Source organism: Oenanthe melanoleuca, chromosome 12, assembly GCF_029582105.1.
Source record: "Oenanthe melanoleuca isolate GR-GAL-2019-014 chromosome 12, OMel1.0, whole genome shotgun sequence".
Taxonomy (NCBI): Eukaryota; Metazoa; Chordata; class Aves; order Passeriformes; family Muscicapidae; genus Oenanthe; species Oenanthe melanoleuca.
Window position 1 is genome coordinate 12,289,333 of NC_079346.1, and position 21,799 is coordinate 12,311,131.

At 35.6% G+C, this 21,799-nt stretch overlaps 1 protein-coding gene across 2 annotated transcripts in view; it reads left to right on the forward strand.

The window, feature by feature from the left end:
- The window catches only part of ERC2 (ELKS/RAB6-interacting/CAST family member 2), a 390,835-nt gene that overhangs the window by 250,698 nt on the left and 118,338 nt on the right, over positions 1 to 21,799 (forward strand). For both annotated transcript variants that reach the window (XM_056501857.1, XM_056501859.1), the window contains one exon: positions 8,640 to 8,787. In XM_056501857.1, coding sequence (XP_056357832.1) covers positions 8,640 to 8,787 — 148 coding nt within the window. The remainder of the gene's footprint in view (positions 1 to 8,639; positions 8,788 to 21,799) is intronic.

Consider the following 21,799-nt stretch of genomic DNA (forward strand, 5'->3'; position numbering starts at 1 on the left):
TAGAAATAAGTGATGAATGTTAAGTTACTTCTTTTAAAAACAGATTAATCTTTCTTAAATTTCCAGTGGAAAGGAAAGAAATAGAGTTTTGTATATTTTTGTTTGTGTGGATAATTTTCTTCATCAGCATTTATTAAAAGCTGGAAGAGGCTCCCCTGATTCTTTAATATAACCATCTGCTTTGTAACAAATGGTTATTTGGAATGTATTGTCAACTCAATATTAAGGACAGATTACAGTTAACAAAAATTAAAAACAAAGGTTGGGTTTTTTTTAATGTTGCATTTCTGCATCTCAGTTTTATATGTCTTTGACTTAAATTTTGAATTCTCTGCAAATTCATTAAAACCATAATAACTCTTAATAATAACATTTTTTCCAAGCTTAAACCTTTATTTGGCAGTTCAAAAACATTACCAAGAACTATATTCTAAAGATCAAACCATTCCTCCTGAAAAGCACTTTTATCTTTGTCTTCTATAAACACAAGAAGCGGCGTTGAAGGATGAGTGGGCTGACAATGACAGATTACCTGTAGTTTTGTTTTCCTGTTTAACTTAGGTGGACCCTGTGCAGTGCCATGTTGTGCTGTAACACAATCCCATGTGCTCAGATCCCATTGTTCTTCCAGCAATCCCCATTTCTGCACTTTGGGCTGTGGCATAAAGCAGGCAGAGGAATTTTATCCAAGTCTTGGTGTCATTCCTGTGGAGAATCAAACAAAGCCAGATGAGCAACAGGACTCAGTTCCAGTAAAATCTGCAGAACTCAGGAATAATTGTCATCTGATTTCTTCTGCTGTGCTTTGCAGGAATTATTTTTTCTCACACAATCTTTTTTGTTCCATCTACTCCTGTGTGAGCAATGCTGCCCATTTGAATGAAATGAGAATGCAGTGGTTATGGAAACATGATCTATGAAACTATGACCTAATTGCTTTCACAATGTCGTTTATGGGGCATCTGTTTTACTTATCTATAATTTCTAAAATATCTGTTATCAAGACATCAGAAGTACAATGTTATAGGGCTTGATAAAGTTCCAAGAGTTCAAAGGGCAGTTGAGTGGCTACTTCTTACCTGAAACTATCCCAAAAGATGGGCATGAAGTTCCTTCTTTACCCTTTAAAATCTGGATTCGTTTTGTTTCCTTAACAAAGGACTTATGTGCACATTTCAAATTGCTGTTAAGGAGGAAAAAGTGAATAATTTGAAATTGCCAGTGTCAAGGCAATGTGGGAGATGTAAGTAGAGGTGTGATTATGGGAGTAATGAACTGTGGCTCTGGAATGGAGGGAAAGAACAGATGGATAAGGAAGCTGCTTTGTCAAGAAACTCCTCTGAGATTATTTAGAATCAGGTCCTCACTTTTTCTTCCTTCCTTTTACTCTGAAATTTTACATTAGGAACAGATGAAACTTCCCTTTTCTCTTTGATTTTAGCCTAATTTACATCTAATATAAATCTAATACAGGAGTAATATAGAGACTATTTGTTGTCTGTCTCACATAGTGTAAGTGTTGATATTTCATCCTCACACCTGCTTCCAGGTGAGACTTGATCAGATGGAAAATTCATGATTTGGTACTTGGATAATGTGAAGAAAGGTACTTGGTGGGTTGGAGTGTGGAGTGGGGTGTGCAGGAGCAGGTCCCCCTTTTTGTGTCCCACATTTAATGGAGCAGCCCTTTCTTGGTGTGTCTGGGCTGTGGAGCTTCAATGGTTCTCTGTGTTTGCTGTTAATGGAACCAGGATAACCCAAAATGCCATTTCATGCTCTCTTTGTCTTCTACAAGTATTTCAAAGGAGTTTGATCTTTGAATACAGTGCAAGATAATTGTTCATTTAAGAGGAGTAATCTATAAATGTGCTTTTGTCAAGCAATAGGAGAGATAAATTTTCTGTCAGAAAAAGCTTTAAAATACCAATAATATTCTGAAGTTTATTTTCTAAGATGCATGCACATCCATAATGGATTAACAGCATGTTTTAACAAACCATTTATTTGCTTTAGGAGTGACAGAGAGAAGCTGTTTCAAACAGGATCTCTCATCACTGTCTATCTCTAGTCACCTCCTACTGAACTTAAGGTTGAATACCGGGGGTCACAAGGGAAAGAAAACAATAATTAAAGTGAAAAAGTTGATTGAACTGGTTTTTTGTCCTTCAGTATGATTAGCATGCAAGAAGCTGGCTGAGTACTGTACTGCACATCATTACTTCAAACATTTCTGACTTGATTTAGCTTTAATAGTGACTTTTTAAATTGCATTTCTGTATTTTGTGGAGAGCAGCTTAAATAGTAAAGGCAGTAAAAGTTCTCATTAGAAGGTCTTGTTTCTATAAATCTTAATCTTGAAATTCTGCTAGGTTTACAACTGGACTGTTTCTAAGAACTCACCCCACCTCCCAAAAAGTTGTCATGGGCTCTTTTATTAAGGCTCAAAAAATTATTCTTAGACTAACAGAGGTGGGGAGTAAGGCAGGAGTGTTTACAGAGCTCACTTCTAAATTGACTGTGATAAGTGGCAATGCAATGTATTATGATTAGAGGTTTCTGGGAGACTCTTTAAGAAGGTTAACTGCAAGGCAGCTCTCAAAAGAAAGCATTTATCTTAGTGGTCATCCTTCAGTGTTTTATACTACTGAGATTTTTTTGTGGGTGGTTAGAACCATTTTTTTGTGTTTTATTAGCTGTATCTTGAATACCTCCTACTAGCTGAATGACAGTTTAGGGTTATTAAATCTGTTCTTAGTACATTTTTTTATCCTTAGTTAATCTTGACTAAATATATGCTAGTGAGCAAACCTTTTTTCTCAGTTGTTGCCCATATTTGTTAAAGAAATTATTCCATTTGACATTTGTTTAGGCTGAAGTTTGATAAAATACTGTATACAATATACTTTTTCAATTTGGCATTCAACAGAGACTTTCATGGATTTATTTCTTCTTGCATTATCTTATCTTCCCTTCTAGTATGCTAAGACTTCCTTTTCATATTAAGTAATTTTTTCACTCCAGGACAGATGCTTTCACAAATGCAAACTCTGTGTGTGTATTGCTAGAGATCCATAAGATTGCATTTTTCAGGTGTTATGTAACATTTATAATTGAATTACTTTGCTATCATCTGCTTTCTCTAATCCTATATAAGGTATTTTTTTTTAATTCAGATTTTTCTTTGACATTACTTCCAGTGACTTTGCTAAAAGATTTATATTATTTTATACTTTCTGTTTGTTCAAAAGCTATCTCTATTATCAGATAGTAATTGATCATTCCTGCAAGGAAAGGAATCTTTTTATTTGACTATCACTGAGGAATGGCCCTTATCATTACTCCTTGGCTAGATATTAGGAGGAGAAAATGTGCTTTTTTCTTCTGCAATTTGTGGGCATTGCTTCTTGTTCTGCTTGACATGGATATAGAAAAAAGAAGTTCTATTTCAATTTGATGTAGCATTATAGGTTTTTGTTATCATGTTGTCATTCATAGCCTATTCATTGTAGTTTTTCCCAATGTTTTCTCATAATTTCTCTGCCTTTTTCCACATATTTCAGAGAATGTTTGATCCAGTGTTTGCAGCTAAGACCTTTTGTGTAGATGAAAAGACTCACTTCTGCCTTGCAATTTTTGTTTTTACTTCTTAATATGGTACTTGCCTTATTCACAGCAGATCATCAATGTGGAATTTCTCTTTACTTTTCTAGACAGCACTTTGGTTTGTAAAGATCAATTTTATATTGTCTTCATGGCACTTGAAAATCCTCCCAATCTGAAGCCATGTTAAGATGTAACAAGTAGATTTTCTAGTCCATCATTTGTTAGTTAATGCAAACAGTATACAAACTGGAATTTTGGATAGAACACAACTTGTGTAAATTAATGAATTCCTGGCCATCAGAGTGGGCTGGCTGCAGTCAGGGGATTGCAGTCAGTTTTGCTTTTCCAGAGAAAAGTTTTCTCTCCTCTCCTTGCAATAAGCAGCATATTATAGTGGAAGATATAGCTGGGAATCCTAGGAGTTACTTTATGCAGGTGAAATGAAAATGTGCAGAAATGTACAGTTACCTATTTGGAGCATTTACTGTTAGGTTTAATATGTATTTTTTAATTTGAAAATTTACTTTTACTGTGAAAAGTTAGAGTGAGTTTTTTTTTGGTGTTAAAAATACTACCATGTTATTTGTAAAACAGATTAGTTTGCCAAAAAAAGAGAGGAAAAACTACCAATAACAAAAGGGATTACACTTTATAAATATTACTGTTAAAGAATGTCATTTAATCCACTGATCTAATAAATTATTTTAAAATGTATTTTATTGCTATAATTTATTAAACAATAAGGAGACATTTTGGCTGCAAATAGTGATAACATCTCTGTAGAACTGTATTTGGATAGTAATTTTTTTTCCTGACACAGTGGATAATTAGGAATTATAAATTATGCTTACACTCTTAGTCACGTTAACTGAGAGTATATCAGGCTGTATGTTGTTCTTGGTGCCAATTCAGATCTTGATTTTCAAAAATTCTTGCACTAAAACTGATGATGAGTTTCATTTTCTAGCAGCAAAGTTGAATTGCATGACTTACCTGAGAGATTTAGGTAAAAACCTTGCCAACAGTCTACATTTTTTAATGAAGTTATCTCATGTTTGTAGGTGAGAAAATCATTATTGTCCACTTTGCTGGCATCCTAACCTTGTTCCTAGTGGCCAGATAATTTCATTTCAAATGTTTGCTGCAAAAACAATGACATTAATTTTTTAGCAAGATCACTGGATAAATAAAATAAATTGGTTCTGTCCATGAGGTTTTGTTCTTCCATAGGAAACTTGAAGTATGGTGACAGGTTAGCAAAACAACTTTCACAGATGTGGGTAAACTTGTGTGTAGTATGTAATAAATAGGATATGATAGAGATCCTGATCTGTCCTGAGAGGCAGCTTCATAAATGCTTGGATCTCTTCACTTCCAATGCTTCACAAACGTGGGCAAGGTCTTTTTCTGCCTTCCAGGGATTTAGTGGGGGCTGGATCCTGGGCCATGCAGGAGTAAAGGAGGATATGGCTTTCCTCAGGTGCTCTGTCAAAGCCTGCATCTTCATTTTGTACTCTAAATAATAATAGTAAAATCTGTTTGGCTTCTCTGTCTTCCCTCTCTACAGAGGTAGTTATTTAACAAGAATTAAAGCAACCAGCATATCATAAGGCAGAATATAGAGCCCAGCTGTGCCAACCTCTTGTTCACCCAGATGCCTGCTTAAATGCCACTTATATCTGAGGTGGTTGCTGTTCAGGTTATCCATGTTAATAACCATGGATGATTTCCTGACCCGTGCAGGAATCTGTCTGTGCAGACAGGTGCTGTGCCCACACTGAGCCAGCCCCACTCTGGGAGCCATCAGCACTTTGTGGCACTGTGCCCGAGCTCAAACACCTTGTCTCTCAGATAAGTGAGGCTTTGCAGCTTCTGAGCAGAGCTGACTCACATTTGGGAGGCTCCAAGAGTGCTGAGTTTGATGTGTTCATCATTGCACATGGCTGGGGAAGCACTTCCACAGAAATCCCCACCCTGCTATCCAGCAGGTATCCACATTCAGAGCTTTAAGGCTTCCCAGCTCCACTTAAATGAACTATGGAGATAAGATTTAAAAAATATGTTGGTAATAATTTTGGGGGGGGCAGTTCAAACATATCTGTGCTGTGGGTTTGATTCAAATCTTGGAGTGTCTCAGTGGAGCACTTGTGGTGCCATTTGGCAGCAGCTGTTTCACATGACCATGAACCATCATTTCCTGGAAGTGCTTGATGTGAGTCATTATTTCCTGGAATAAAGTGGTTGGTTACGTATTTTCCCAAACATTTTCCCAAGATAGGAAAATCCCCATCAGCTGAGAAAATACATGCTAAGGTCTGCAAAATATTGTGGGTTTGGGGCTGCAGAATCCAGAGTAAAGATTTTTCAAAGCTTGTTGACTGGCTTTCCTCTCCCATGAAAGGTTTCACCTCATCTGTTACTTTAAAGTGGAGTGGAGAGGGTGGCACAGCTGAACAGTTAAGATCACAAGACTGTGTGATCATTTTGGTTGGCAATGCAAAAAATATGGATGTGACTGGATCCTATTATCAGATGTTGAAATGATACCAAATAATTCAGTACTTCTGACTCATTTTCCTCATTAGTCAGGTTTCTGTTTTTACTGCCAATTTAGAGGCAGTGACATGATCTAAACTTCAGAGAAGTAAAATTTCAGTATAGCTTCATGTCGTTTTTAACCTTTAATTTAAACCTTTTATTCCATTTTTGGCTTTTTACAGCTGTAATATGTGTTAAATAACTATATATCATTAAAGACCTTCTGGGTGACAAGTATTTACTGTGGAATTTGCTATTAGAGAGCAGACATACTGTATTGGGGCTGGCTGGCATGGAGGTAACCTACACAGCTTAAGAATGAACCTAAATATATTTGGAAACCTTGGAAATTCTGAGATTAAGATTTCTTTAACATGCTTACAATGAAAATAGGTATGTTTGTGGTGGTAATATTAATGTTTGTCTTCAGGTGTTATAACTGGAACATGGTTACACTTCTAACTAACTTTTTCTCTGTAATTTTATGACAGTGTGCTCTCAGAAACCTGCAGAGGAGTGAACCTTATTTAATTTGGAAGAATATATTTTATGCCTATATGAAACAGCAACATGCTGTTTCTTTTTCTTTGGCTCTAAAGTCACAGAATACCTTTGTTTCTGCCAGAGAAGTTGTTTTATCATGCCTGACATGTGTGAGGTGGTGAGGGCCTGGCACAGGGTGCCCAGAGCAGCTGTGGCTGCTGCATCCCAGGAAATGTCCAGGGCCAGGCTGGATGGGGCTTGGAGCAGCCTGGGGGAGTGGAAGGTGTCCCTGCCCATGGTGGGGTGGCACTGGGTGGGCTTTGAGGTCCCTCCCAACCCAAACCATCCCATGATTTTATGATAAATTGCTTGCTTTCTGCAAGTTCAGAGGAAATCAATAGAGTAGAAAATCACTTTTTCCTGTTTTGGTGCATTAAAAATTTGATATTTTAATGAAAGTGTTATGGAATAGGTACTTGAGCACAACATATAAACAAACTGGAAGTCTTTTACAAATTGCTACACAGCAATTTTTATGCATTATTAAGAGGTTTATAGAAGAACAATATACCTATATTTCATTTCAAATTAGCATTATGAATATGCAACCCCTCTGATATATATTTTTTGTTTAATATTGGTTCTTTTAAAATAATTCATTGCTACAATTTAAATTAAGACTGTTGGAGACTTACAACCTTCTCTTTAAAACATCATTTAAGTGAGATTTGAATGAACAAGACAGAATAATAAATGAGACTATTAAAGTGTATGAATAAAATGCAACTGTTTATCTAAAATTGATCCATGTCGCATAACTTCGACTAAAATAAATGGGTTGTTTTTCTTTGGCTCCATCAGAAATATTGTCCTATAAATATTTATATTAATACATTAGGAACTTTGAAATAAAAGTGAAATAACTTTCTTGACATTTTTGCTGGCAAGCAGAGGACTGTGAGAATTCCAAACTTTCAGCTCACCTTGACTGTGAGAAGTTCACAACCCATATTCTTACATTTATTAGGAGCTGGAGCCTAAGGTTAATTTATGATTCATTTATCCATGTTTATTTTTTAATGATTGATCTTAAATAGTTCTGGGAAAAGGCACAGGCCACAACATATTCTTTTCTAAAATAGTCTGTCACTGAATATGTTGCAGAAGGTAAATATATTTGTTTTATTTATGAAATTAAAGGACAGATTGTGTCTTTGCCAAAGCATGAGCTTTCTAGGGTATAAGATACTGCAAGATCTGTGCTTTCAACTGCATATTGTAAAAAATTGCCTTTGTCTTATGTCCTCACAAACTATTTGTGATGTGGTCCTGAGAGTGACTGTGTTATCCAATGTATATCTGATGCTGAAAGATTCTGTTTGTGCTCTGAAATTGAGGGGTCAAGATTGCAAAGGAAACGATTTCTCATGAACAATCAGATAAAAAAACCTTGTATTTTACTCTTGGAAATATATTTTTGTGTCCACACAGTGAATAATAATAAATCCATAGGAAAACTTATCAGTAAATATGAGGAGGATATCCAGAGATTCCTGCACTGAGGACCCTAGGCTACCAATTTAACAGGATAATAGAAAAATGGCTTTTATCTATATCACTTTGCTTTCTCTTATTCGGTCTCTGTGATCTGCATAAGTCAAAATAGATTTGTATAAGGTATTCTAGAATTTGGGAAAGTGAATTGCAAAAAAATCAAAGATTTTTAAAAGCAAGAAATTTCACAGAACTATTGTTAGATCTCATATTGTAGTAAAATAGACTGAGATAAATGGTTGATGAAGCAAATAATGAAAAGTCTATAAAGAGAAATGTTTGGCTAATTAGTTTATTTCATGATTTGGTTAGACCAGCCAATGTTTGCTCTTTAGAGAGTCCAGAGGGCAGGTGATTGTTCTCCTAGTGATTGAAAGAAACATCTCACATAGTGTGGTATAGTAGCATATATTCTGTTTTAATGAGAATCTAACAATTCTAATTTTATTTTCTTTCATCAGACAGGAAGCTTTGCTTGCTGCAATTAGTGAAAAAGATGCAAATATTGCCTTGCTTGAGCTGTCTGCTTCAAAGAAAAAGAAGACTCAAGATGAAGTAATGGCTCTGAAACGAGAGAAGGACAGATTAGTACATCAGTTAAAACAGCAGGTGGGGAGACATTACTTTTCAAACTTTCTTGGCAACAGAAAATTGGCACTGTATTCTTTGTGCTGTTTTATGCTGATGTCCTTTTGGAAGTGTTCAAGGCAGGTCTGACACATGACAGCAGTTGCACAAGGTAGGATGTGTTCCATTAAAGTGTTTATTGCTTCTCTGGAGTTGTTCAGAATTAGCTGCACATTTGCTTGGCTCGTATTATATATAGCCAATACATTTTGTTTTCCCTCTTCATGTAGTTTCCAACCTTCTTAATTCTGTGAGAGAGGACAGCAGATGCTCTTTGCAGAAAGCAAGATCTGTCCATTCCATTGACTCTTTTTAACCTCCTCTTGTTCAGTTATTTGCTTATCTGTTGTAAAAAAATTGTGTTTTCAGAAGGCTTCAGGCTTTCTGAGAGGTTATCTAGAAATTTCGATTTTCCTTTAAATTAATTCTTAAATAGGTAAAAATCACTGTATCTTTTTTAAGTCAATTGAGGTTTAAATAAGAGCCACATAGTTAAAGACCCTCAAGAAACAGTTATTATCACACGTGTTCTGGCCATGATGCAGTTGGGTCTTAGGTCAGTCAGATGCCCAGGAGACATTTCACCAAAATTTACATGATAAATAAGCAGATATGCTTCATGCTTTTTATCACTTCATCCCAGCAGAGCAGATGATGTTGGGTTCCAAATAATTTGAGGGATTTTTGTTTTGCTTTGGAAAAGAGAGTGTACTTAATTTCTTTTTTAGATATCTTCCCTTTTTATCTTCATCTTAGGTTACTGAAGAGTAAATGAATACCCCTTTGCCATGTTCCATGATACCTGTCATGGATATTTTAAAAATGTTAATCAGAGAACTGGGCAACTGTTTTGTTGTTGTGCTTGGGGTTTTTTTGTGTTGCACCTTTAAGCTATTGCTGGAAAATGTTCAAAACATTGATAACTTTGTTCAGACAGAGAGTAAGAACAGCAGAAGAGGATTGCAGAGAAGCATTGTGTTGGATAGCTTCAGTTAGAATTGTAACCAAATACTTCAAATACCTCCATTATTTATAGCGATAAAGATCTTCAGTAAAGCTATTTAACTAGATTAAATTGATGCCAAAATAATCTCCCTGTTGTCTCAGACACCACAAAAAAAAGAGTCACCAGGAGCAGGAATGTGGTTTAACTAGGTCACCCCTTTATTACACTTCAGAATTATCTGATAATAGAGGTTGTAGACTTCACTCATACTTCTTTAATCCCTTTGTGGGGAACCAGTGTCAGCCCCAGAGGTTTCTCATGTGCACCCACCACCCAGGCTTGCTCTGCTGTGCTGGGCAGGGGGCAGTGGCAGGTTCCCCTGTGTGATCCATCCCAGTTCCTCTGTTTCCCTGGGAGGTGCTGTCCCTCCAGCTGTTTCTGAGTCACAGGAACCTCACTGAATGATCAGCTGCAGCATCACTTGTTTTCTTCTGGTCTTATTTGTCCCATCCTCCATTTCCCCAGCTGTTACACTGCTGAAAGAGAGAATTCAAAAAAAGCCCAACTTCTCCAGCCTAATGTGATCATCAAAGGAGAAATATTTATAAATTTTGGAAGATGAATCACTAGATAATGCTAAATATTAATATAAAGCCCTGCATTCATCCCTGTTCTATACTGTAAGGGGAATTTTTTGCTTTGAGAGGCAAAATAACATGTTGGTCCATGATTAAAAAAAATAATAAATCTATATTCCTCTCATATATATCCACATTTTCTGGCCTTTGTGAATGTCTAACACATTGTAAACTCCTATTAGGACATTGATTTTTAAAGTAATTTGTCACAATTTTTCACACTACAAAAGAAAAAGAGGCATCTTAGAGAAATGAAATATTCTGCCTTTGCCAGAATATGAGAATATATATGATTTATTTTAGTAAAGCTGGAGATAGGAATATCCCATTTTAAAGATTAAAATGTTATTTATATGAATGAGTTGAGCCATCTTTTTATGGATTGTGACTGTGTGAGTTTAAGTAAAAGTTCTGTTATTTTTAAGCTGGAAGAGAATTGTTTTTATGTCAAAACCTAAATAACCTAGAAAAATTATTTGTATCACAGTGTTTAATTGTAATGATATAAATACAATTTAGCAGCAGCAATCTATCAGTTAAATATTTATTGTTTAGTGCTTAAATAATTGGGAGGCATAGCAATACACTCCCAGCAAAACAAAACCACTGGAATTGCTTGGATCCATACACCAAATGCTGTATCTTTTCAGAGCTGTAGAACTTTGTAGTAGGCTTTAAAAACAATCTCTCAGAAATACAGTATTAAACAAAATTACCATGTGGGCTTGGCTGAGTGATTATGTAATGTGGATAATCACCCTGGCCAAGATTCCTTTTGAGAATTCTGAGAAGCTATTTTAAGATAAATTTGTGCAGTGATGCAATCCTTCATGAAATAATTAGCTAAAAAGTCCATTTTTAGAACATCTCAAGAGATTTTGGTAAGAGCAGAAGACACTGCTGTTACTGATTCATCCTGAACTTGGATACTGTGAGAAAATTTCCCTGTTGTCTCTTTTCACTTTGGGACACAGTGCCAAAAATGTAAGTGCAGTTGGCCAAAATGCAAGGTCTTCTAACTCCTTGAGAGCATTTTATTTTTCTTCTCAAAACATGAAATTAGAAACCTTTCCAGTGCTTTCAGGACTGCAGGTGTAGAGAATACTCTGGCCAGAGGCAAAGCTGGTGTTTGGCAGAGTTTTCAGTTTTTTAGTTCACTGCTCTATATTTCATCACATCAACATATTGCTAATGCAACAAAAAGGGTAGGAAACAATCAAGGAATTTAAAAATGTGTGTAATCACACTTCCTCAGCAAACTAACAACTAGCAATATTTTCTCCTGCATGCAATACACAGAATTATTTCTTACTAATAACCCTGTAAATATTTTAAAAAGCTCTTTCAGCACCAAATGAATAAAGTGGAATTGTAGTCAGTGTGTTGCATTCCATATGCTGTTCTAGTTAAGTACTTCAGAAAACTTGCTGCTGTGATATTATGGTGGTGACATCAAGCATTCAAGAATAACAAAATACCCCAAATTGCATTTTCCCTGACACACTAATTCAGCTTTATTGCACTGTGTATTTTATGATATTGCAAGTGTTTATATTACTGTATGAGAAAAAGAATATGATTAGAAGTTGTTGTGATTGGGATTATTCTGGCAGCCCAAAACGTTGTTCTAAAGCACTGTGAATTAATTAATTGCATTTAAGGTCTCTATATGTTTAACAAGTGTGGGAGCAAAAAAAAGTCTTGCAATGGTTTCTTAGAGTGCAGACATTGTCATCTGTAGCACTTGTGGGCAGCAGCAACTCTAGTGTTGGCTCCTAATCACTATTGCTTTGGTTTCTGATGCTGTACTAAATCTTTCTGATTGAGTTTCACAGGTGTGAATATTGTGGGACCACATGATTTTATTATTCCTCTTGTTGTTGCTATTATTGTTGTTATTATTGTATTGCTGCTGTGGTGTTTGCACAGATCTGCTTCAGAAAGACATTTAGTGTGCAGTTGAATCAACAAGTATTCAACAAGTATTATATCCAAGTATTTATAGTGAGGATAATCCAAGCTAAGAAGCCATTCCCATGGGCACTGCAGACAGAATTGACCACTCTGCCTCTTTTTTACCTCTTCAGTTTATGGCTTACTATTACTCGTAATATTAGTCTTGTTAAAGCTTTAAGCACCTAATTTTGAACAAAAGAGAAGTCTGAGGCCCCTAAGTTTTAGTTTTATTTTTGTTGTACTTATGCTACACAGTATAAGCATGCACTTAGCTTTGTTTATTTTGGACAGGTAAGAATAGATGTCCTATAACTTGATAATCAGCCTGGTAGTTTTTTCTTAAAATTTCTCAGAAAATGTAGTAAAATGATTTTACTCTCTGATTTTAAATGTGTTCAGATCCCATTTATGTCAATTAAAGACATTCAGTGGCCTTACTGTCTTAAAAATCTTTTTAGTTTATCCTTTTATATTAATTAGAAATATCCTAAAGTAACATCTCTGCATGTCTTAACACTGGGGTTTATTCTCCTAATTTTTAACCTGATTTTTGAATCTGTGTTTTTGAGCCTGGGTCATGACAGTTTGAGTTGCATCTCAGTTTTGCCCAGTGCAGATTCCTGTGGGGGTGGAAGTGCAAAGTGCCACTTTCCCTGTAGCTTAGCACAGGAGGGGCACAAGTAGGAAAGGCAATGAGTGACTGTAGCTTTGCCTGAGCAACTTAGGTGATTCAAAAGACATTCTGTGTTGGAAAAATACTCAAAATGTTGGCAGTGCTCTCATGACACTTTTCACATATTCTCAGTAAGATTTGACAATTTATATTATAAAATTTGATGGACTTGGGTCATAGCTGGATATGGCATCACTTTTTCCTCTTTATCCTCTCAGGAATCCAAAATCTTTTTAATGGTACTTTTACACAAACCTTTTCCAATGAGAGGAGCTTCTTTTGCCTGTAGCAGTCTGCCCCAGAAGGCACCACAGTACATAAGCCCTTTCTTGCTTTAAAATCTCCTTCTGTTTGTTCTCTTTTCAGAGTTTTTTGATTATTGAAGGATCTGTGTCACAACTTAAGCCTGGTGGTGGCTCAAGGCAGCCTTTTTTCACTGGTGATAATCTGGTTTTGAACTTTTCCTAGAACTTTGTTCAGACAAATGGTTTAACTTCACTGAGACTGAAAATCTTAAATGGAAAAAGTAGGTAATGCAGATATAAAATAATGTCTATATTAATACTGGAACTTTTGTAATTCTGGATCTGGCTTGCTTGGTAGGTGAAAATGGTTTTTAAGTATCTCAAATAGGAATAGTGAATATCTCCATTATAGCAATCTGAACTCCCAAGCCAAAAGGATTTTTCTCCATGTGACATATTTTAAACAAATCCTTATGTTCTATTGCAATGTACCCCATGATAATAAGACTAAATATAGTTTAACACTTGATCTCAAATGCAGTGCTAATTAGGGAGCTGTTAAAAAAAGAACTGTAAAAACTGGGTGTCAGATATTTCTGATGCTGTAATTGTGGATAAAACTGGTAATTGTTAAAATCCAGCATCAAAAATAAATTGGTACTATGTGAGATGTCTCTATTAAGCATATCAAGACAGCTCAAAATTCTATTTCAGTCCATATTTCAATATACAACCCATGTATTGAAATGTATGTTTTATTTAGCCATTTTTGTTGCATACAATGGAAGAAATGTAGTAAGTTCAAATTAAGCTCTATTTTGTTCATGATACAAATGGGAGACCTGGGCTTGGTATTGAAATTATAAAAATTACAGCTGAAACTCACTATTCAGACATTAAAGTGGGTGAGAAATGACCAGTGCTGCTAACCAGAGATTTGCAGGTTTTTCTAAGGTCTTATTTAGCTGCTGAAGTTTCTGATTCATGTCTGGTTTTAAATAATTATTATGGGGAAGTATCTTTGTAATGAGTTATTTCCTGTTGTAAAAAGGAAGAAAGAGCCTTCCTTCTTCCGTTGCTTGTCTGTTTTTAGCAGGACCTGGCCTGAGATGTCCTCAGGCAGCTACAGCTTCAGAGCTTTAATTATGCTTTTTAACCCACTTCTTTGTGTCTATGTTCTTACATACTTCTGTGTAATTACCAAGTTTAGTAGTAGGACTGAGACAAAATACCTTTAGCATGACTTTGAGCCTATGCATTACTGAGTATGCTGTATTATTACAAGATATTTCCTGTGCTTCAAGCCATACTTTTTAATTCACAGAGCTTTAAAAGACTTCAAACCCACAAATTCTAAATGCAGGAAAATGCACAAAAAAAAGTCAGACAGGCCATGTTCAATTCAACAGAGCTTTGTTTAATCACAAGTGTCAGAAAAGTTGAAGTTTGGCCTCAGTACTTTAGATAAGTGTCTGCTTGGCACTTGGAAGTGCTGCCTGTCTCCATCTGCCAAGTGTCCAACATCCCAGCTGGTGTTTGGGAGGCTCTTGTCCTTCAGCTTGTGAAGAGGGAGGCTTGCTCTGAGCTTTAGCTTCATTCAGGGTAAGTCAGTCACATTTTGTAATCTTGCAAAGCAGCAGGTGTAGTGGTTGTCCATAGCAGTTAAATGGTGCTCTAATTAAAGAACTGAAGTCATGTTCAACACTAAATTACCAGACCTGAGTCTTTGAAAAGATTTACATAGAAGTTGCTTTGCACTGCTGCAGAGGAGTCAGAATATGAATTTGTCCAGCAATTGATTTTGTATTTTCCCTGGCAGGAATGTTGGATTTAATGAAAACTTGGAAAGTAGTCAGTACCTTTTCTTAATCCCTATTTTCTGTCCTGTGAGGGCAGACAGGACCTGAATGTGAACAGCTCTGGGTTACATGTTACAGATGATAAGAATTCTAAGATTTAAATGTAAAAACACCATGTCAATTAAGTTTGGTATATAACTAAATACAGATGTGAAAATAAAAAATATGTATACTTTCTTAGCATGAAAACTTGACTGTGTTCCTTACATCATATGGAACAGTCTCATCATTAATGAGGTAAAACCTAAAAAGAGTTAAATGCAGAGTAGCCAAGCTTTTCTGCAGTAAGCTATCATGCACACTCTGAGCCTGCATGCATCCTGTCTCTCACACTTTCCAAGACAAGTCATACACTACAACAGGAAAAGAAAAACATGCTTATTAGCCCATTTGGAATTTTAACAGGGAAAAAAATTGTGTTCTTCAATGGAGGCAGGAAACAAAGCAGCAAAACCCATGTTAAAATGTAGTTAAGAGTAAGAATATAAGAAGAGATTACATTACAGGGATGTTAGCAAATGCATAATTAAAGCACTCAGTAAAACATAACACTGCCCCACAGTGATGCATTCCAACACCCGTTCGGTTATGATTATCATACTTATTTAGCATTTGGAGTTGCTGCTTAGTTAACATACTGCAATGTTTTTGTTATCTTTCACTTACTGATGAGTGCTTGCAAGCTTAAGAGTCTTACCCTTGTTTGTTGTTTTTTTTTCCATTGGAGTTTTATTGATATCTGAAAAAGAAGCCTGAATCGAATATTATTGCATATTTATACTTACTGAAGACAAGAGTATAATTTATTTTGGAAATAGCATGATGCTGTTAGTATTATGCTGTTAAAAGTGACCTAAATAATTAGCATAAAGTAATACAATCTCTGGAAATTGAAGTCCACTTCTTCCATGCAGCTCTAATACTGGCAAAGGATCCTTGAAAGCAAAAACTGGTTAACAGATCCTCTGGCTTGTGGAATAACAACACTTCTGTCAAAGCCATCCTTGGTGGGTGTGTTTTAACAATTTGTCTCATTTAATCATGTGAATTCAAGAAGAGTGCTACCATTAAAAATGGAGCAGTCTCAGGGTTTGGCTTTCTAGCAATAGCCTTGGAATTTTCTTTTCTTCTAGAGCTGGTTAGTTAGTGAAACAGTGCCCCAAAGTATATCAAGAAGTTTTAACAAAAGTTGAAACTGAAACATTGCAAAGGAATCTCTCCTAAGTGTCTTTTCTGGATGGCAAATTAATCTCTTTGGCTTATTTCCACATCACTTGTGCAGGTATCTCTGTAGGCTTGAGATGCTAAAAGCAGATGGAACAATGGCAGTGAGCTTGAACACGATTTTTTAGAGACTCCAAGGTTGAAACTTGAACTTGGTATTTTTGATCTCAGAAAAATATTTAATTGTCATGAGACAACAGAAGTAGAATAAAGGAAAACTTGCTGAAGAGGTTTAAAAAAATAGAAAAGATTTAGTGAACTTTTTAAAGTTCTGGATATATAGGCTTTACACAGGATTTAATTTTAAGTTTTTTTTGTAGCTTGTTGTGACTCTTGTTATCAGAAGTCACCATAAGGGTTACTTAGAAGCACTAAGGATTCTGTGGTGCCTTCTGAAATGCCTTTTGTAGCTACTTTCCAAGATTGTCTTCCTCTGTTACACATATGAGGTGGTCTACATTTTTTATTATAATATTTTTTGGTTTTTTTTTAAATAAAAAATGCACTGCTTTTAAAAAGTCATGATCTTGTGCAAACTTTTATAGCCCCTTAAAAAATTGTGAGTGACAAGTGCAGTTTCTTGAACTTTAGGCATTTGGGGTCAAGTACAGCATTTTCTGTCCAACATTTAATGAACTGTAAGTTGCCAAATAACAAATCCACTATAAATTGTATTCCATGGCAGTTAGTAACATCTAAGTTGTGCAGCAGCAGCAATGTTAAGAAATTCTTCCCTTGTCTTCAGATGACAGCAATTTTCAAAGAATGTACAAAAATATTTTTCTAATGTGAAAACTGATTTTATTTGGTGAGAGTATGGCCAGAGCTGGCTTAATTAGCAAACATTTTATTAACCCTCTGTTAAGGCAACTCAGGCCTGAAGCACTGGATTCATACAGGAAAACCAGTTGCAGTTGCAAATGCTTCCATTAAATCTAGATTCATTCCAATAAGTTCATGCAGGTTCTGGATAAGCCTGGCAAACTCTGGAGTCTGAAGAATGCAATTTTTTAGATCATTGATTTTTTCTGTTTTCTAAAATATTATCTCAGGAGAAAAAAGATAAGATCACCTATTATTAAAAATCATGAAGACTAGAACTAAATGCCTGCCACATGAGGTTTTCAGTTTTTTGTGCAAATATTAGAATGCTTATTTTCAAACAGTGAAATTGCAAGAAAAGGAGTTTCTGTGTCATTGAAGATGAGAAAAGGCCATTGCAGAATCAAACCTAGAATGTGGGTATGTAGATTTTAAATTTTGTGTTTTAAGAATTAGACCCCTGGATAGCTCCAGGACAGCTTGCAGGCCTTATATCTGCCTCCTTCTCATACAGGGAAAAATCCTACCCTACTGAAAGTGAATATTCTAGAAATATTTCAAATTCCATGAAATGAAGAGAGTTGAAAAGAAAATCCAAAGGAAAGTAATAGCTATTGAATTGTATTACACCTATATCTCAGAGCAACAAATCTTACTATTTTTCCTCATTTGAACCTCATTCATGAGAGTTTCATTGTTAACTTGATCCAGATGACAGATGAAAGCATAGTTCCCTATTGCCACCTTGCTAAAATATTTTGTAAAAGACAGTTTTAATATTACAGTTTTACAGTTACAGATTGCTGTTAAGCTATTTAGTCTGTTACCAGTCAATCAAAGACTTTCATTTCACTTTGGAATATCCTTGCTTAAACTCAACAGACTTCTAGGAGGACAAGAAATATCTGTCAGTTTTCTTACAGTGCTAGATCATAAATTCTTTGGTAAGTGGGTTAAAAATTCAGTTACACATACCATTCATGACCTTGACAGCTTAGCAAATAGTGATATTGAATGATCAAAGACAACTGGTTCAAGCCCTAAGGGTTAATATACCTGTGCAAGTAGATCTAAGCTGCTTTTATTTCCTTGATCACTCTTTTATTTCAAAATGGACACAGTAATTATTGAATGTAGTCAATAAATTAAGAGCAAAAAAGTCAACACTGTTTAGACTAGAACTGATAAGGTCATACATGGTCTTTAGGAGATAGTTACTTAGGTGTTGCATTTTACAAATTAATGTGCTTTTATTTTCTAGTATAAGTCCAAATTCAAACATGTCCCTTCTCAGGGCCTGTTCAAAAAGAACATTGGCATAACAATTTTTTAGTGAGAACTGTGGCTATGTAAAATTTGTGGAACCCCATTTTCAGGTTTGAGAGGAGAGTGTGAATAAAAGTTTGACCTATGCAATATAACTATTTCAGATAAGGTGTGATGTGTGCAGAGTAACCAGAAGCACACATTGGATATTAGACAGTTTGAATCCATATGTGATCACCACCCTAATTTTCATTAACTGTATGTTTCAAGATTGAATTTCTTGGTCATCTAGAAAAGTCCTAGTGAGTAATGTGCTGTGCTTTCTAAAGAAATGTAAGAAAAGGTCTTGGGTGTCCTTGAATGGGACCTTTTCAGGCATGCTGAAGATGTTGCAGGAAATGATGGCATTGCCAGGTCACTGTGTGGTGCTTTCCCCTCTCAGGCAGCACTGAAGTCCCTGGATGTGTTGAGCTGGCACCCAGACCATGAGGATTTTCCTCTGACTGATAAACCAGTGTCCCAACACGTACACAACCTTCTGTAGGTGTGGGGTGTGAAGCCCTGGGGTCCTGAACAAATTCCAGTGTGGTTTGGTTTATTAATTCCTTCCTCAGATACAAATATAGTTGGCATTTCAAAGTCTGCTAAATATCAAAAGCTAGCAAAGGGAGAAAACAGAAGCAATGTTGCAGATTTTTGTTTAGAAGGATGTGAGAGGATTGTATTGTTCCTCAGGATAGCTTTTCTTTTGTTCTTCTCCAGAAACCCTCCTGCTTGTCCTCCTCAAAAGTCTTGCTTTTAAAAGTTTGAAATCATAAGGTGTTTGTACTTGTTTGGTCAAAGCTGAGCAGACCTGGAAAGCACAGTTCAGTGTGGAAGTGTGGTACTAGCAGTAGCTAAAGCAAAGACAAACAGAACAACAAAATTATATTTGCTATCATTTTGAAGAGCTAACAAATGAAAACAAAAAGCTTTTAAAAGTAATATTTTGCCAGGTAAGTTGCATCATTTTAAGAAATTAATGACAGTTACAAGTCATGTCGAAGTTTAATGGTTTGATGGTTACTTGACTGGAAATATTGAATATTTCATTTTTATATTTCATATTTCTTGTATATTTTGCTCCCAGAACAGGCACACTAAAGAAGGGTACTACAGCACTAACATTACTTTGTGCACTTTTTACTGCAATCTGGCATGCAAAAGGAAGAAACATTAGAAGTAGTTTATTTATATTTCAGCACCAAATTAGAAAGATGACATCATTCATTTACAGTTCTTATCCCATGACATGCCTAATCCCCAACACCTCATTACAGAGGACACTTTTAGGATTGCATATCTCATCTTGTTTAACTTTTGCATTCTTTATGGAATACAGTTGAAAGGTAGGAAATTTAAGGCTGTTCATTGATAAGAAAATAAACTAATAAAATTTTAGGAGCTTCCCCAAAGAGGCAGTGTATGACAGTGTTTATAGTAAGTGGCTGATTATTTGTCTATTAATTCTCCATCTTTTCCACTCTCGTTCACAAGGTCTTCCTCTTTGAATCTAAAGGCAAACAGACCAACTGTGATTCAGATTTAGATGATCTTTTCAGCAAAATCAGTAGAAAGTCACAACTAAAATTCATACAGGTGTTTGCTTCCATCTTCATATTTGGGAGGGAGAAAATGAAATATTTCCAACTGTGCAGATTCTTGTCACTCTATAACATACTGAGAAAATGCTCTTACAGTGCTCTGGAGATGCTCAGAAAGTCTGACAGTGCACATCTGACCTGTGATTTTTCCTCTGTCTTTTTCTTGTGGATGGCTTGAGAGTTTGGTTGGGTTAGTTTTTACTCCCCTCCTGTAAAGCAGTTTTCTGTGATCCTCTATTGAACATCATCTGAAGTGCTTGAGAAACATTGTGACAACTGAAAAAAAAATTAGTTACTGAAAAGACATGTCAGGATTTCCTAGGATTCTGTGGCTGTTTTCCTTGCCTTAGACTTTGTTATAATTGAAATGTTACGTAATATGAATATTTAGTTTGCTTTTTTTTTTTTCAAATCCCTTTTCAGCTTTAGCAAAAAACACTAATGTTGAGGCATTGAATAGTAATCTCTGAGTTTTACATTTTCAATTAAAATATACTTGCCAGTGAAATTTTCCAAGCAGAGACTTTGATTGTTGTCGAAGAAAAATCAAATTACAGCAGTCGTGGAAATAAGTTCATCACATACTAACTGTGGGAATGAGTTATCTCATGGGCACTTTGCATTGGAAGGCAGTTAGACCAGTTAATACTGAACAAATGAGTTGTGTTCAAATTCATCTGCTTATGTTGGTCCTTTGGAGTCCATTAATCTGGGCAAAGTCCTGGGGAATGTGTTTAGCTTCATCCTCAATGGGGTTACCATGAATCCTGCTGCCTTGGAGCACGACATCGAGTTAAGACTGCTGTCTTTCCTTCAGTCAACTGTGTGGTAATAATTGTATATGCCTCTAATTGATTATTTTAATTTTGGAAGAGATCTTTGGGAGTTGATAGCATTTTTTTCCGGGTTTTGTTAGTGCAAAATTAATTAAAACTTGATTGCAGTTTAACAGGTTTCCTTGAGAGAGTCTTCAGTCCTGGTACCATGAAGAAAATGATGATTGTATCCATCGGTATCAGACTATTGGTTGTAAGATATTTTTGGTGTTATGAGCAAGGTTTGAATTATTCAAGTCTATGTATTTCATGGTGTGGAATAATTGTAATAGTGATAAAGAGCTGCAATGTATCTTGTTAACCCACGGTGACATAGATTTTATTATCTCTACACAGCTGTAGCTGAAGTGTTGATCTCTTTTTCAGATCTGTATCTTAGACTTGCTTCCATTCAGTAACATGTCAAGTTCCATAATCACTTACTTCCCTAAGTGCCTGAGTCTTGATCACTTAGTTTTTGTTTTACTTATTGTTTAGCAGGGTGATCCTGGTGTACAATTAAAATAAATTGCCCAAAACAGAACTTTTAAACCATCTATTCGTGATGGTTACTAACCTACCTTGGTAGCTAACTGTAAATGTTTGAAGTACTCTTAATGCACCTTTCAGTGAGATTTAAGAAGTTAATTGCTAAGATATAATGTTAGACTGGAAAAATTAGGAAACATCTCTGAAATAATGTATTTAGAAAAGCTGAATGTCTTTTGCCCTTCAAACACACCATCCTTCATCATTTATTTTTCTGACTTCTTCATGCCATCCTATGGATGTGAAAGCTGAAACAGAGGATGTGTTCACATTATTTCTCAGTCTCTCTTTCCTTTTCTTTATGAGCCAAGAGTCTGGATTTCTATTCTTAGATCCTTCAGCTCAAAAAAACTCCTGA